This window comes from Chrysoperla carnea, chromosome 1 (assembly GCF_905475395.1).
Source record: "Chrysoperla carnea chromosome 1, inChrCarn1.1, whole genome shotgun sequence".
Classification (NCBI taxonomy): Eukaryota; Metazoa; Arthropoda; class Insecta; order Neuroptera; family Chrysopidae; genus Chrysoperla; species Chrysoperla carnea.
The window spans coordinates 106045847-106060870 of record NC_058337.1 but is presented as its reverse complement, the minus strand read 5'-3'; the positions used below and the strand labels follow the sequence as shown (position 1 = coordinate 106060870).

Sequence of the window (15024 nt, the reverse complement as noted above, 5' to 3'; positions counted from 1 at the left end):
CCTATTGAAAAATTTAAACGGCATAATACTCTGATTTAAAAAATATTTTAATATTTATTTTAAAATATACCTCACATGGTCTTATGTATTTATAAACCCATTTTTGTGGACGAAAGTTAACAACTGTATACTTCATCAAATTGGTTCATCCGTTTTGGAGCTATGATGCCACAAACGAATCGATCAGACCTGACTTTATCTCAAGGCTTTATTAAAAGTTTTAATTTAATATTCAGTTTTTTTTGTTTTAACCATCATGTTTTGCATACATGATGGTTATCACTAATTAAGCGTACATTGAACATCGCAAATTGAAGAAAGATTTTTTTTATATTAAATTTTACATCAGATTTATAATTTTTTTTTTATATACCTAATAATAATTTAATAGAAGTATTTTCGAGCCTAGATTGGTATTCTGAAAACAGAAAAAGTTATAGGAACAAACGGTCTTCTCGAATCGAAGCGTAATTCGCAAACACATCATTTAAGACCATCTTTTGAATGTAAAAGATAATCGTTCTTAAGGTCAGGAACTTATTGGTTAATAAAGATTAACAAATAATAATGTGGGTGGCCTCTGTTATAGGCGTATGTAAGAAAAACGGAGGTTAAGCCCCATTATTATTATTTTTTTTTATTATTAATTTCTGCTTTTGACTCTTTTACGTCGTTCTAAGCCGAATGATGGATCTCCTTGGCTTATAAAATAATATATTAGCTCTAGATATTAGTTCGTTCTATGGAGCACTGAACAAAAATTTTTGGGTTGAAATATTTTGGGTTGATTTTCTTACACCAAGTAAATATTTTTTTAGTCAAAATCTCAATAAATGAAAAGTTTAAGTATTTGAGTATCTGCTTAAAAATTTTCTTAAATAAAGAAAATATATTTTGCTACCATATTAAACGCATAATACTTTCTTGCAACTAGCATATTTTTTCACAGTGAAGCAGCCAGTGCCTGATACAATTCATTTATAAAAATTCCAAAATTAATTCCAAATTTCTTGTTTATTATAATTTCTAATTGCCTAAAAAATGGTGTTGGCGCCGTGAAAATAATTAAATCTATGTTGTAAAAATTCGTTAAAACTTTTTAATTATAAAAATATGATTAAAATAATAAATTCAAATTAATTATTCAAATCAAATGATTTAAAATTACAAAAAAAATGTTAGATTCTTATCATTTACACGCTTGTTTATCGAATTTACTCATTATCGAAATTGACATAACTAAATTATCTAATTTATTGAGTGATATACTAAATTATCTAATTTATTGAGTGATTACATTTTGATCTTTTTAAAAAGTTAAAGATTTAAAGTATATATATTATATAATATATATGTTGTTTTTGTGAATATTATGAGGCAATCAAATGTCTTTATACTTTTACTGTGGCAACTTTCACAGATGTACTCATAAAAGATGGGATATAAAATTTTTAGTATCACGATTATATTGGATGTTTTAGTATACATACATATATATTATATATATTATACATATTTATAAATGGTGAGAGATGTAATCAAAGTCAGGGTGGACGATATTTGGTGGTGGTACGAACAACAGCTATTTACGGAGTGTCTCAGATGGAAATCAGAAAATGGATTTACCTATTCATTAAATGCATCGGAAAAGATTTCAGCATATGTGACAATAGTCGTATCAGAAACGCGCATTAATAAATGTAAGTTGGTGTCAATTGTTTGTATTCACACTATATTTACACAAATAAATATGATTTCACTATTTAAGTTTTTGAATCATATCCTTTTCAACTCCTATTTCAAACCCTTACTTTACTATATTATGCATGTATTATTCACAAAAACATTCCTTTTGAATCACTCTATCTCTTAGAATCGCATCAAAATCCGTTGCGTAGTTTTAAAGATCAAAGCAAACATAGGGATCCCCTATTTCAACTCCTTACTTTATTATTTTATGCATGTATTATACATAAAAACCTTCCTTTTAAATTACTTAGTTCAATTACAAAAAACTGCATCAAAATCCGTTGCGTAGTTTTAAAGATCTAGAGATTACATACATAGAGATTAGGAACAGGTAGACGGATTGAAGCGTCTTTGTTTTATACTATGTATTGATATCAATTTCACTTTAGTAAATATATCTATTTATAAATCAATTTCATGTATTAAAATTTTTTGAAAACATTGGGAAAAATGAGATAAATTGAGTTTTGAGATAAATTTTGAGTGCTATCAAAACACACTATTTCTGATAAATACACCTATAGACATTCTTTGTGGGTTAATTATTTTTACCCTACCACTTTTCGCCGTGAATACTTTTCGCATTCATTATTTTTTTCGGCTTCATGAAAATGTGAGGTGTTAAACTTTCGTGGTTATTCTAACAGAATATAATTGAATATAATAAATAGAAAGAATCGTTTTACGCGATACTCGATAAAATAGAGTATCTCTTGTCTGACAGTCTAAAAATTACTGAATCCTACTTTATTTTGAACTAGAGTAGGATAATGATTGTTTACCATAATTGTTTTTAACGCGATTAAATTTGCGTAAGCAATTACCTATTTAAGTAAAAAATGAAGGTTTTTCTACTTTTTTGTTGTTGGTATTAATCGCTCATTAACCTTTAACCTTCCCTTACACACATTGTACTCTATACATACATTTAAACATTATATAACAACGTATACAATATATATGTATAACACATAACAGTCATTGAGCAAGTGCGTCGTCGTTTTCAACCCTCACACATACATAAACAACATGGGGTACATGAGTGTATATCTCAAGGGAGGTAACACGAACCAACCCATATTACGAATATACATATACCATAATACACATAGAACATAACGTGTTTAGTAGAAGAGCCGATGTAAACGTCTTGTCAATCCAAGTGTATGAATTGCGGGGGTTTTCAGGTTTTCGGAAGCCCTGGGGCCAAAATTTTGTGGTGGTCCAGAAAATAGCTGGGAAGACAGTGAGTTTTACATGCTTTGAATGCAAAAATTCTGCAACTTCGGGATCTCTCAGCCAACATTATTTTGTGAAAAGCAAAAAAAAAATTGAGAGGTGTCGTGGGACACCTGATAGTAACTATATTCCTTTCGTATCCTGGTACATTATAAATGTAGCGCTTACTTTTTTTATTTACAAGATATTTTTCTGATAATTTTCGGTATTAATTTTAGAAATCAAATACTTGTTTGATTCCTTAAGAACTTTAATTTTATAGCTACTTTAGTTTTTACTATATGAAATAATTTAAGTTTTACTTTAAAAAAGACACACTTCTGATTTAGTAGTCAACCTAATATGTGAGTACATTACGTTTGGTTTGATTAGGATATTTATTATGACAAAACATAAAAATTGCATTGAACTTACTTTAAATTATCTCTGTTTTCTTTAACTTCTGATAACTTTCACAACTCAATTTCTTAATGACAAAACATAAAATTTTGACAAATAATATAATAATTTGCATTTTCTCAAAATTCATGGCAACCTGAATCGATTGAAAAAGTGGTAGTTTCCTAGGTAACCTAGATGTCAGTTTTTGTTGTCTGTTGCAGCTTTTTGGTTTTAACTCAAAGAAATATCGTGCGATAAGGAACATAGTTCCAATAGGCAATTTGTCGAAAAGTGCATTCATGCTGGAAAAATCTAAAATATAATAATATTATATGCAAATTAGTTAAAATATTTTGAATTTCTGACATAAAGGATTTAAATTTTTAACATTACTTTTAAAGCTATCATGAATTATTAATATAGGTTACATTTTATTCTATATACATTCATACAACATTTTATGCCTTTAAAGTGACCAGTAAAAGGCTTCCAATTTAAATCGGCAGTAAGTGTCTTCCTTAGCAGGAATTTCGATACAACTTTGTGTTACTAAGTAACTACAGAACGACATGATAACTCAAATTATTCTATATTAGTTTTCTTTCACACAGGATCTTAGACTAAACAACAGTTCACCATACCATACTAACTCAACCTAACCATACCCATCTTCTCTCTATTTATATACCACAACTAATGGTCAACGTTGTAGACAGCTTGTACGAACGTACGTACATTACAGTATAACAGTGTAGTGTAGTGTAGTGTAAACTGTAAACTGTAAACTGTAATAGTAGTTATGGTCTATACTCTACAGTTCCCAATAGAGAGATACAACATACATACATACATACATACATAACTACCATAATCATCATCATCATCATCATAATACTACCGTAGAGCTCGTATGTACGTACGTATGTAGGTACGTATGTATGTATGTATATGAAAACAACATGAGATAGAGAGGTTTCACATACCACATGCTGTGGCATTCACAAAGCTCTACCTCATACCTACCTACCAACAACTTTAATGTTAAAGGAAAGGAGGAAATAAAAGGAATTTGGTGTTGTTGGACATTAGAGAAAATCTTATAAGAGTTAGTTCGAAAAACACGCATTCATGTGGAACACTGTTTATAGTGTGTTCACTATGTAATCAAGAAGTGGTTACGACAAGCTCACCTTGTTTACTGGGATTTTGCACAGCTTATAAAACAGCTCTGCATAATAACCGCTAGACCGTTTGGCATTGTATGGTTAAAACTGCCTAGAATACAGATAAGAAGTTTGGGATCTCATATGATCCTACTTGCAAGGCTTGGATTGATGACGATGAAACTTCCATACATCTTATTTACACCGGAAAAAGCCTGTAGAGAGTCAGATTTGGAATGATTGAGTCTATTATAATAATGGGGTTTAACTCCATTATTATAAAAGACATCCATATATACAATTACATATATGATGTGGGTGAAGTCGGTTACTTCGCTCTTATCCAAGCGACAACAATGTGATTAATTCGACCGCCCCGTTAATTGAAATTGCTGACACTGATACTACCTGGATTCGAATCTGCAACCTAAATCTAAGTAGGCAAACAGTTAAAGACTATCGCTTTAGACCGCTCGGCCACTTAGGCTCAGGAGTCAGATATGGAATTATTGAGTCTGAAAACTTGGATCTATTGATCTTGGGAGCAATCCCGACGAAGAAGTTGTGGACTATACGCGCTGCTTATGTCCTCAACAGAATTATGCTCTTTATTTATTTAAGCCAGCACCTTCCACATAGAGTCGCTTCGCCTCTTCGCAATAAAATATTTTCTAAGATGCAACTAAAAACCAGACCGAGCTGGTCTAGGTGTTAGAGACTCATGCCTGGCACCCAAAAACATATTTTTTTAAAATAAAATAAGCGCAACATATGAAGGTGGTCAGGACATACCTTGAATATTTTCTCCTTTTACAAATAGTTTTGAATTTACTACTGTCATGAAAACATTTTGATGCTTAGAGTATATTCAAGCAGCGCCTTCAACCTAACTACTTAACTTTTAACATGAATATCGGAAAAACCCAAAAGGACCAGGGATAACAAAGTTACATGAGCTATTGTCATGTGGCAATCTATAAAATATAGAATTGTAACGCCTAGTCATGAATCTTTATAACGAATTCTCGTTATTATTAAGGACATGTTATATATACAACATTAAAGCATGACGATAACAATACATATATATATATATATAACACAGTGTACAGGCAGTTGTGTGTTGTTGGCACACTACTCACTCACTATTCAACTTGATACCATAGTGTGGCACACGCAGCCAGCAAGTACAAACCATTTTAGTTGTGAAGGCAACTCAGCCATCATATGTATGTATATACGTGTAAGCTCAAAGCTCAATTTAGAGAGCGATAATCTGACTGGACATATTTGACGCTCTATTTACATAAATAAATGGCTTGAAGGATCATGGACAGTTTTAACTCTTTTTGGGAAATCAAAATTTACGAAAATAAGCGAAAACATTATAGTACAAGAAATATTGATTTTGACGTAAAAAAAAGCGTTTTCATGTGGCTCATAGCTGCTCTTGATTTAGTTGGTATTGCTTGAACTAACCCATTTGATTGTGAAATTTTTTACTTGTTTGCTATTTTCGTATTCATGTAAAACAAAGGCAAGAGATCTGCAGCAGTCTACTCCATCAGTTTTAGTTTCTACCAACGAAATAGTCTGGAAAATTTTTCGTTATCATGAAACCACAGTTTCACATTTCCAATTGGGCAAAACACAGAGGACAGTCATCAAGCAGTCAATATGGCACTAACAGGGTTAATTAACACATGAAATAACTCGACTGTTAAAAGAATGAGCTATGATTGACATTCATAGAAATGAACAGTCTTGGTGTAAGTAACTATGGTTTCTTAATATTCATTTATTAAACGCCTATTGAAATCCAGTTAAATCGAGATATTGTAGTTCTATTTAAATCCTCCGGTGTCGCATAGCAAAATGGTCTTACTGCAGTCAAAGCAGTTAGTGTTAAATTTTAATGGAGTCAATTCGAGTTGCAAGTAGTGGGAAAATAATTTTGGTAAGCGTCAACCGAAAGATTTAAATAGAACCACGATAATCAGGCTTAAACTGGGTTCCTACAGACATTGAAAAAATAGATGAATATTAAGAAACTTTAGTAATTTACTACAATACTGTTTAAATGTATGAATGAAGTTAGTAATGTATGACTGTTAATTGACTGCTTGATGTCATTAGTGAGTGATTTTTCTATCTATATTATTTGACTATCGGGGGCTAAAAATGATAGAATTTACAATTCGAATTTCGATATATACATAACATTAACAAGCGAACACTCTAACGTGTGTATCATCATTACTATACATAGTATATTCTAGCGTTCAGCCAGCCATATTGTTAGTATAGTCAGTCTACAAAGTAGAAAAGACTGTAGTACCAAAGATCAAAATTTACATTTATTTGTGAAGAAATTCACTTTTAATTATTATTACTATTCCAACGCACTATGTTTTTTTGTGAAGTTAAGTATTTACTCAGTTTTCGATGAAAACTGGTGATCTTTTTACATTATGGTCTTGTACCATGAACTAATATACCTGGAATAAACCCCACCGTAAGTGCAGACGCTCTCTTTAAAGGGTAATCTTTACAGTTCACTCTTTTACAGCACTCTTGATACATTGAAAGCTCTACAAGTTCATCTTACAAACTTCCTCTTCAATAGGAGTCCTATAACAGTTTGAACTGGTATTTTTATGAACTTGAGTTAATGGTATTTTTTAATGAGGCTACGCGAACCAATACATAGTAAGTCATATTAAAGGAGAAAACTGTAAATTTTATTACAATGCAATTATCATTCATCAGTGGTATAATACGTTGTTTGATTCAAGTTTCATGAATCAGCGTCTATCCGAACTGTACCACCTCAATATTTTACGTTATGTTTAAAATTGAAATATGGCATAACAATGATTTAAAACTAAAAATACAATTATTGTAAAATACAATGGTAAATTTGTAAATAAATGAACAGTGAAACCAAAATTTTTCTTCGAAACACCAATATTTTTTTCCAATTTACTTGAAAACGAACGCACATGTATAATCATACTCTCGGTTACTTGCTTTCCTCTTAGTAAATAAACGTGGTTCTAATATAATTGCTAATTTTAACAATATCTTTTAAAATTCAAGGTACAACGTTACCCTATACATAGTAATATCACTAGCCTCTACGGTGTAGATTGTCGTCGAACAACATTATACACAAACGTCGAGGAGTTGGTGATGTTTTTGTTGTTGTTAGTGTCGACGGTATATCGGACGGCGTGTGCGATGCGGTACGGTATGACTGACGGTGTGCATTCATGTACCTAAAGCCTCATTATATTTTATACTTCATTCATACTTCAAAACACGATCAAGCTTCATCGTAGCACACACACAACGCGTCCGTATAACGGCTACAAATAAACAAGTTGTACGAAATAGTACGATTGAACAAAAAAATTAAATTCGTACATATATTTTTATAAGCGCGCCAAATAAAGTTTATTTGTTGTTCAATTTTTTTTTTCACAAAAAAACTTTTTGCTCTTATGTTGAATTTGAAAATATGTTTGTTTAGTGTTTTTTGTTTTTGGATTGGAGTTTGTTTATTAAATCATGACTGCTAAAGTGGTTACTACAGTAAATAATTTAAATAATAATAAATCGAAAGGGTTAAAAATATTAAATAGTGTTACGAATAATCAAACAATTACTAATCCGATTGTTTTAAATAATAAAATTAATTGTCAAGAATTTTCATCAACAACTATTGAATCACAACAAAATAAACCGGAGGTAATTTTTTATTGTAATTCTATTGTTGTTAGTCTTTTCGTAAGTATTTTTTCACTATCTGCGTCTATTTGCGTAACATGTTAACAGTTTGACCATATTTAAAAAAATAAGTTTGTAAAAGTGGAAAAATATTTTCGCAAAAAATTCATCATTTAAAAAATAAGAAAAAGTTTTTTTAGTGGCTAACATAAGTCAAATTTTTATTTTTTTTATTTTTGGGATTATTTTTCATATTGGAGATTTTGTGGAAACAGGTTTAATGTACATGAATAATATTTTCCAACAAAATTTCGCCACGTTTTAAATTTTCGTATTTGAACCATATTTTATTTTTGAACCATGCCCTAAGAAATAAAAAAATTCAAATTTTTACTCTTCCCAGCGCAAGTGTTTTATAATTCAACAGATAACTAGCCAATTAGGAAAAGGGCCGTTGATCTTCTAACCGTTGAGTAGCCTTTCATCAAATTCAACGTCACTTCAAAGTTCTTATCTTTTAATACTTCTCGTCGGAGGGCTTACTGGGGGCTATCCTTTATCATTGTGTCTGTGAATTGTGGAACTTTTTTCCCTGCTTAATTCTAATATTAGGTTTACTTGTAAAACGGAGTCTGGAGTACGTTTGAAGCTTACAATTATTGGCTCTGGTAGTCAGATTATACTTAATTTTTCCCAATTTTCTGATATTAAGAGGAAAAATTGAGTTACGATTTTCTATGAACAGACATATCATATATTTTTGGAAATTTAGTGCTATAAGGTATTCCTTGGTAATATTTTTTTAATAAAAAACTAAAAATATATATGGTTGACAAATTCTTTTAACAAAATAATTAATTTAATAACATTGGTAAAATATAAATGGGTTTTACTGTATATTTAAATACCTTGAAAAATTTTAAACTACTATTTTAGTCTGACGAGATAATTCGAGAAAATCATTCCATCCATTAAATTAAGCAAATAGAACGCCATTGGCTACTTGAAACAGAAAGATTTTCATTGAGACTGATGTGTGAAACTTATTTCTCGCACTAGGCAGAGCTCAATATGAAGATAGATGGAACGTTCTATTGATAAAGTGATAAAGTGGAAGCGCCGGGGGATATTAAGATTAAACTATAAATGTTGGTAATTTTGAAATTACAAATATATATCGGGTGTCCCTAAAACACTGTATTAAACAAAAGTCATTAATTTTTCACTAAAATCTAAGACGAGTGGTCCTTCCCCATGCATCGTTGACGATTAAGGCCTCATAAATTATCCTTTTTAATTTAAAAAATTTCTCGATTAATATTACGAAAATTTAACAGGTTATTATTATAAGCAAAGTTGTAGAAAATAAAATCTACTCTAATTAGCCATCAGGTCATTTTTGGAATATTTGAATACGTTCAAAGTTCTTGAATATTAAGTGAATTTTTTATTTTGAACTCTGAACTCGCTAATTATTAAACTTTGTTTCCTACCACTCATTTCACAAATGAATCCTCAATCGGTGTGCTTGGTCAAAAACTTTAAAGAACTTAGTTATCTTATAACTATCTTAGAATTTTTTGAGGAATTTATGGTTGTCAGGTGACAGAAATTAAGCTCTGTATATTTTGGTAATTTTAAAATTACAAATATATACACTTTCATCTACTTTCCTTGAAACTATTTTGAAAAAAATTGGATCGGTTCTAAACACCAGACGCAAAAATGCTTCCTGGTTTACTAACTTCATTGTCTAGAGATCTTTGGATAGCCAATTTGTCAAAGCTTTTCGTTTCGCTGAAACGAAAGAAACTTTTCACTAACTCTTTTAATTTTTATTAAAGGTAAGACGTGCAAATAAACCACTAATGGAGAAACGTCGTCGAGCACGAATTAATCAAAGTTTGGCAATGTTAAAAACGCTCATATTGGATTCAGCAAAAATGGATAATACAAAACATACGAAATTGGAAAAAGCGGATATATTGGAATTAACAGTTCGACATTTCCAAAGGCACAGAAGTATGGATACACCAGGTAAATGAAAATACCTAATATCTGTTAAAATTTAGATATGTTTGTCATGTAGTTTCTATTTGAACATTTTCTGGTACTCTACACAATACATACATAGGATAAATAGCTTCATAGTAAAATGTTCATTTCTATACAGTGGTCATGAATAGATATTTATAGTTTTTCAACTTTTAGCTCTTTTATGCGTGTTAGCTTTTTTATATGTACCCGATAAATTGAAAAACCTTTTAAAATTGCCTATTATTTTAAAATATTAAATTTATAAACTTTTTGAGGCACGATCTAAAATTTTAAATCCCACTGCGATATGGATATTTTTGTATGATTACACAAATAAATAATTTAAACTCTCTTGTTATAATAACAGTTAATTAGTTATCTCTCTTTTTGTTTTCGTTATTTTCTTCTTAATTTTTTGTCGCGATTCAAGAGCAAACACATATTACAGCCAATAAGAATTATCTTTGAGTCTTCTAATTATTGTTGCTTACCTTATTCAACTCATTTTTGCTCTGCTTCTCAGAGTCACCACCAAATTTCTACGAAAAACTGTACGAACACCATATTTTGAAGTATCGGTAATTCGATCAATAGATAATCTTTACTTTTGGCCTTCAAAAATAGTCTCAGTCAATGCAATACACTAAGCCTAGAAATTAGTATAATATTTAAGAACTATTCACAATCACTTTTCGATATTTCCCTTAACTCTTTCAACAAATTTTATTTACATTTATTTACATCGATTATCTCAATGTTGTGCTGGAAATCATGGTGTGGCAATTTTAAATTCTTAGTTTGGATCTCAAGACGCAATTGTTGAGGAAAGTCCGCGTCCTGTTATTCAACATTTATTATGTCGTTGTCGAATCGCTTGGAACATTTTGTAAGACCGTGTTTAAAAAAAATGTATTCACAAGAAGCTGTTTCTAATATTTTGTTTTAAAAAAAATTTTTGTTCTGTCATTCCCTGAGTTAAACAAACCTTGGTGCACTGGTCAGCGTAGCTTTTTTAAGGGCGAGTAAATAAAGATCGAGGTAGCTACAATTTGACTTGTGGTGCTCTTTTGACAGAAAATTACGCGCCTAGACTAGGCATAGTGTATGAAAATTGACTACTTCGTGTTTCTTATAAGCAACGTCGTTCCAAAAAATGTTCTTTATTAATGTTTTAAAATTATTCTTGACTCAATCTATACATAGTTTTAATTTCTTATTCACTTTTATCTTTTGACGTAATAAATGTTCTCCTCTATACATAATAATTTTAGTTTGTAAGTCTCTTGGACAATTTGAATAATTTATAAAGTTTCTTATTCCTTTCAACATTCTATGTTCCAGGTTTAAATAAATATAAAGCAGGATATAGTGATTGTGTTCGTGAAATACAACGTTACCTAGAAACACCTGACGCTCAAACAATGACCGTATTAGATCAAAATACACGGAAACGTCTTATACGACACTTGGACGTGTGTATAAGTGAGATAGATACAGATATATGTTCATCACCAATTCAATCCTCAGCATCATCGTCAGCTTCATCAACATCATCAGTTACAACACCTGTTCATCAGGATATAACATCCTTAGCTGCTGGGCATCTACCAACAAATACATCAATTCATCCACAATTCATTCGGGCATCACCCGCTGAGACAAATTTTACGAAAATCAATCCTTATGATACATCTGAACATGTCTTTAACAAATTATCCGCGTTACCACTTGCCAATCCACCGATTGAAATGGATACATCACCCATTGCAGTTGAAGAAATTAATAATAATTCAAATTCTGTACCCGCATTTCCTGTATCCGCCAATCAAATACCTCCGGAAATATCCGCAAATATTCATAAGAATTTATTTCAAATGCCTGACGGTAATATTATTTTTATTTTACCGTCACATTATTTACAACTGGCTGCGGCTTTGGAGAATAATATTAATTGCCAAAAACAAAATGGATTAGCTCAGCAAAAAAATTTGGAAACAGCAGCACCTGTGGTGAATAATAACAATAATAGTAATGAAATGAATGGAGTGATGGTGGAAAGACCGTTGGATTTTAGTAAAAACAATGAATGTCAAGAAAATATGTGGAGACCTTGGTGAATACTGCGAGGATAAACTTTCATACAACTGTATACTTTTGTAATTAAACTGAAAATTTATCACAGCGTTGGGGAGGGGGTGGGTATGGTCAGAGAAATAAGAATTCTGAAAATTCCTAGAACGACTCTAATTCTCGTTCTATTAAAGTAGGTCACGATATACCAGAGAAACGTAAAAAAAAACAAAGCCTTCTTTAAAAAAATTATATGATTTTTAAATCTGATTTAACATTCAAAAATTTACTTCAATGTAAATATCAAATATTTGAATATTTGGAGCGAAATTGCAAATTCATTTATGATTTTAGACTGCCCTTGTTTAGAAGTTTTTAACCAATTAATCAATGAGGTATCGTACCTTCCAAAGGCTAATTTAAGTGGAATGCATTCCTTTAAAGATTATATGAAATGTTGTCTTATTATAGTTTAAATTTTACACAATAATCAAAATGATTATTTCCCAATAAGCGTCTCTCATAACATTATACTGGTATTCGTATCTCCATTAAAGGAGTATGTGGTTATTCCCCCCAAAAAAACAGACATAATTTAACGAAATTTTATTTCTATTATTGTGATATTAGGAGCACAAAATTTATATTCTTTAAGAAAAAAAAAAAAAAGTGAAAAAACTGCACCTATTTTATATCTAAAAACTGTGCGTAGAAATCTTATTGTTCTAGTGTAAAAAAATGAAAAAATAAGTTACCAAATTAGAAAACTTAACACAAAATTGTTAAATATTTTTGTAAAAAATTGTAAAAACAAAATTGTACTGAAAAGAAGAGCCTTCATATTTATTATTTTCCATTATATATTATCTAGTCAATGTTTTTCTTTCTCAACATATTTTTTTAGTAAAAATAAACTAAAACTATGGTAGTGAAAATGATTGGACTTTATGGTAAAGAATATTGGCGAAATTACTCTTGTAATATACTCATTGTTATTCTTAGTTTAATTACACATCGTCATCAGCTCCAGAAATATCCACCATTTCATTACCTGAAATTTCTAAAAAATTATAGAAATGAAATTTTTATTTAATCAAGAAAACCCACCAAAGTGTGTAAAAAAATTTCTGAAAACAATTTAAGTCAACGCAATTTGTTTCTTAAATTCGTGCTAATTTCGCCTACAGAAAAACGAAGACTACTAAATGCTTAGCGTTCATGTAATAAGGACAATCATTTAAAAATACTCCATCATCTATCGAACTGAATCATTTTTTATTTAATTTTTTTGTACAAAATTTCGATTATTTTACTTGTTGATTAATTTTATCGAACACTAAATTAATATTAGTAGATAAATAAACATAGCATCTAGACAAAAGTGTGATAATTGTAAAAAAAAAATATATGAAATGTTTTATTAAATAAATGTTTAGAAATTAAATTGTTTTTTTTAAATGAAAATTTAGAACCTGAAGGACCGAGTATGAAAAAAAATTATGTAAAAAAACAAGCCTGCATCGGATATTTCGATGGCCTGGCGATTGGTAAGAGCGTTGATCAGAGATTTTGGATAATAAAAGTAATAATTCATTGAGTATATCAGAAAAGATGGCCATGAATTGTTTGATATTTACTATTTTAAATTTTTACAGAAATCTTTAATTTATGGTTCAAAATAATGAAAATAGATAGAGTAGTAAAATGTCAGAATAAATTTAATTATTTTACTTTTTTATTTTTTTAAATATCTTTATAAAATATAGCTCATGTGTTGTTCTGATCTGTGAGCTATATTGTTGTACAATTTCATTTAAATCCATTGGCTAGTTTTTGCGTGAAAGCGTAACAAATAAACAAACAAACAAACATCCTTACTTTCACATTTATAATGTATAAGGATAGGGATACAATTAATACACGATCCGAATAACATACCTATATATCAGTCAAACCATAAAAGTTCATTGTGCATAAAAATTAAATATTCTAATGTTAGTGATTTAAACAAGTGCAAAGTGTAATAAAAGTTTGTAACAATAGAAAAACTTTTACAGTACGATATATATTGTTGATAACGTTGGAAAACTCATCACTAGTGACATCTAGAGAAATTTCATTTAAATGTTAAGTAGAGTTTGTTTATATGTCACATATTCGAGTTTTGCATCAAATATTGATTGGAAAGCACAATATATTTATAAACCATACACTGCTTTCTGTGTTTTAAGTATCATGTTAAAAGAAAAACTGTTGTCATTATTGTACATATACATTTTCAGCTAACAGATGTCAGCTTCATAAAATAGTCGCAACAAGCGTATTGATATTTCAGGTATAAACTGTTTAAAGTAGCAGTATCATCGATTGCCAAAGCGCGGTGATGTAACCCTGACTAGCGCTATTATTTAAATTAAAGCGAGTAGTTAAAATTTTTGGAAAACAACATTTAAGTTTTACAGTGTTTCCATCTGCAAAAAAAAAATAAGGGGTTTTTAGATTTCTCGAGCTTACGACCGTCTTACGACCGTCTGGTTCGCGTATACATCTATCAGCCGCACTTTTTTCCTTAACAAACTGAAGTATACTTTTAATAAGTTGTAAGCCTAGCCCTTTATCTTACGAAACGAACCTGCTTACAATGAGTTTTCAAACG

General features: G+C 30.1%; 1 protein-coding gene across 1 annotated transcript; it reads left to right on the top strand.

Moving 5' to 3' along the window:
* The first annotated feature begins 6447 nt into the window (after positions 1 to 6447).
* Positions 6448 to 12575, top strand: LOC123293345. Its single transcript, XM_044874134.1, has 5 exons — positions 6448 to 6489; positions 7632 to 7782; positions 8158 to 8282; positions 10106 to 10298; positions 11640 to 12575. Exons 1-5 carry the CDS (start codon positions 6448 to 6450, stop codon positions 12413 to 12415), a joined length of 1287 nt encoding a protein of 428 aa, XP_044730069.1. The 3' UTR covers positions 12416 to 12575.
* The last annotated feature ends 2449 nt before the right edge of the window (positions 12576 to 15024 follow it).

Coding starts and splice junctions, on each gene's coding strand:
- LOC123293345 (XM_044874134.1), top strand. CDS start 6,448: ATGGAGTCAATTCGAGTTGCAAGTAGTGGGAAAATAATTTTG. Junction 7,783..8,157: donor GGCGTGTGCGATGCGGTACG/GTATGACTGACG, acceptor ATAAATCGAAAG/GGTTAAAAATATTAAATAGT. Junction 10,299..11,639: donor CAGAAGTATGGATACACCAG/GTAAATGAAAAT, acceptor TCTATGTTCCAG/GTTTAAATAAATATAAAGCA.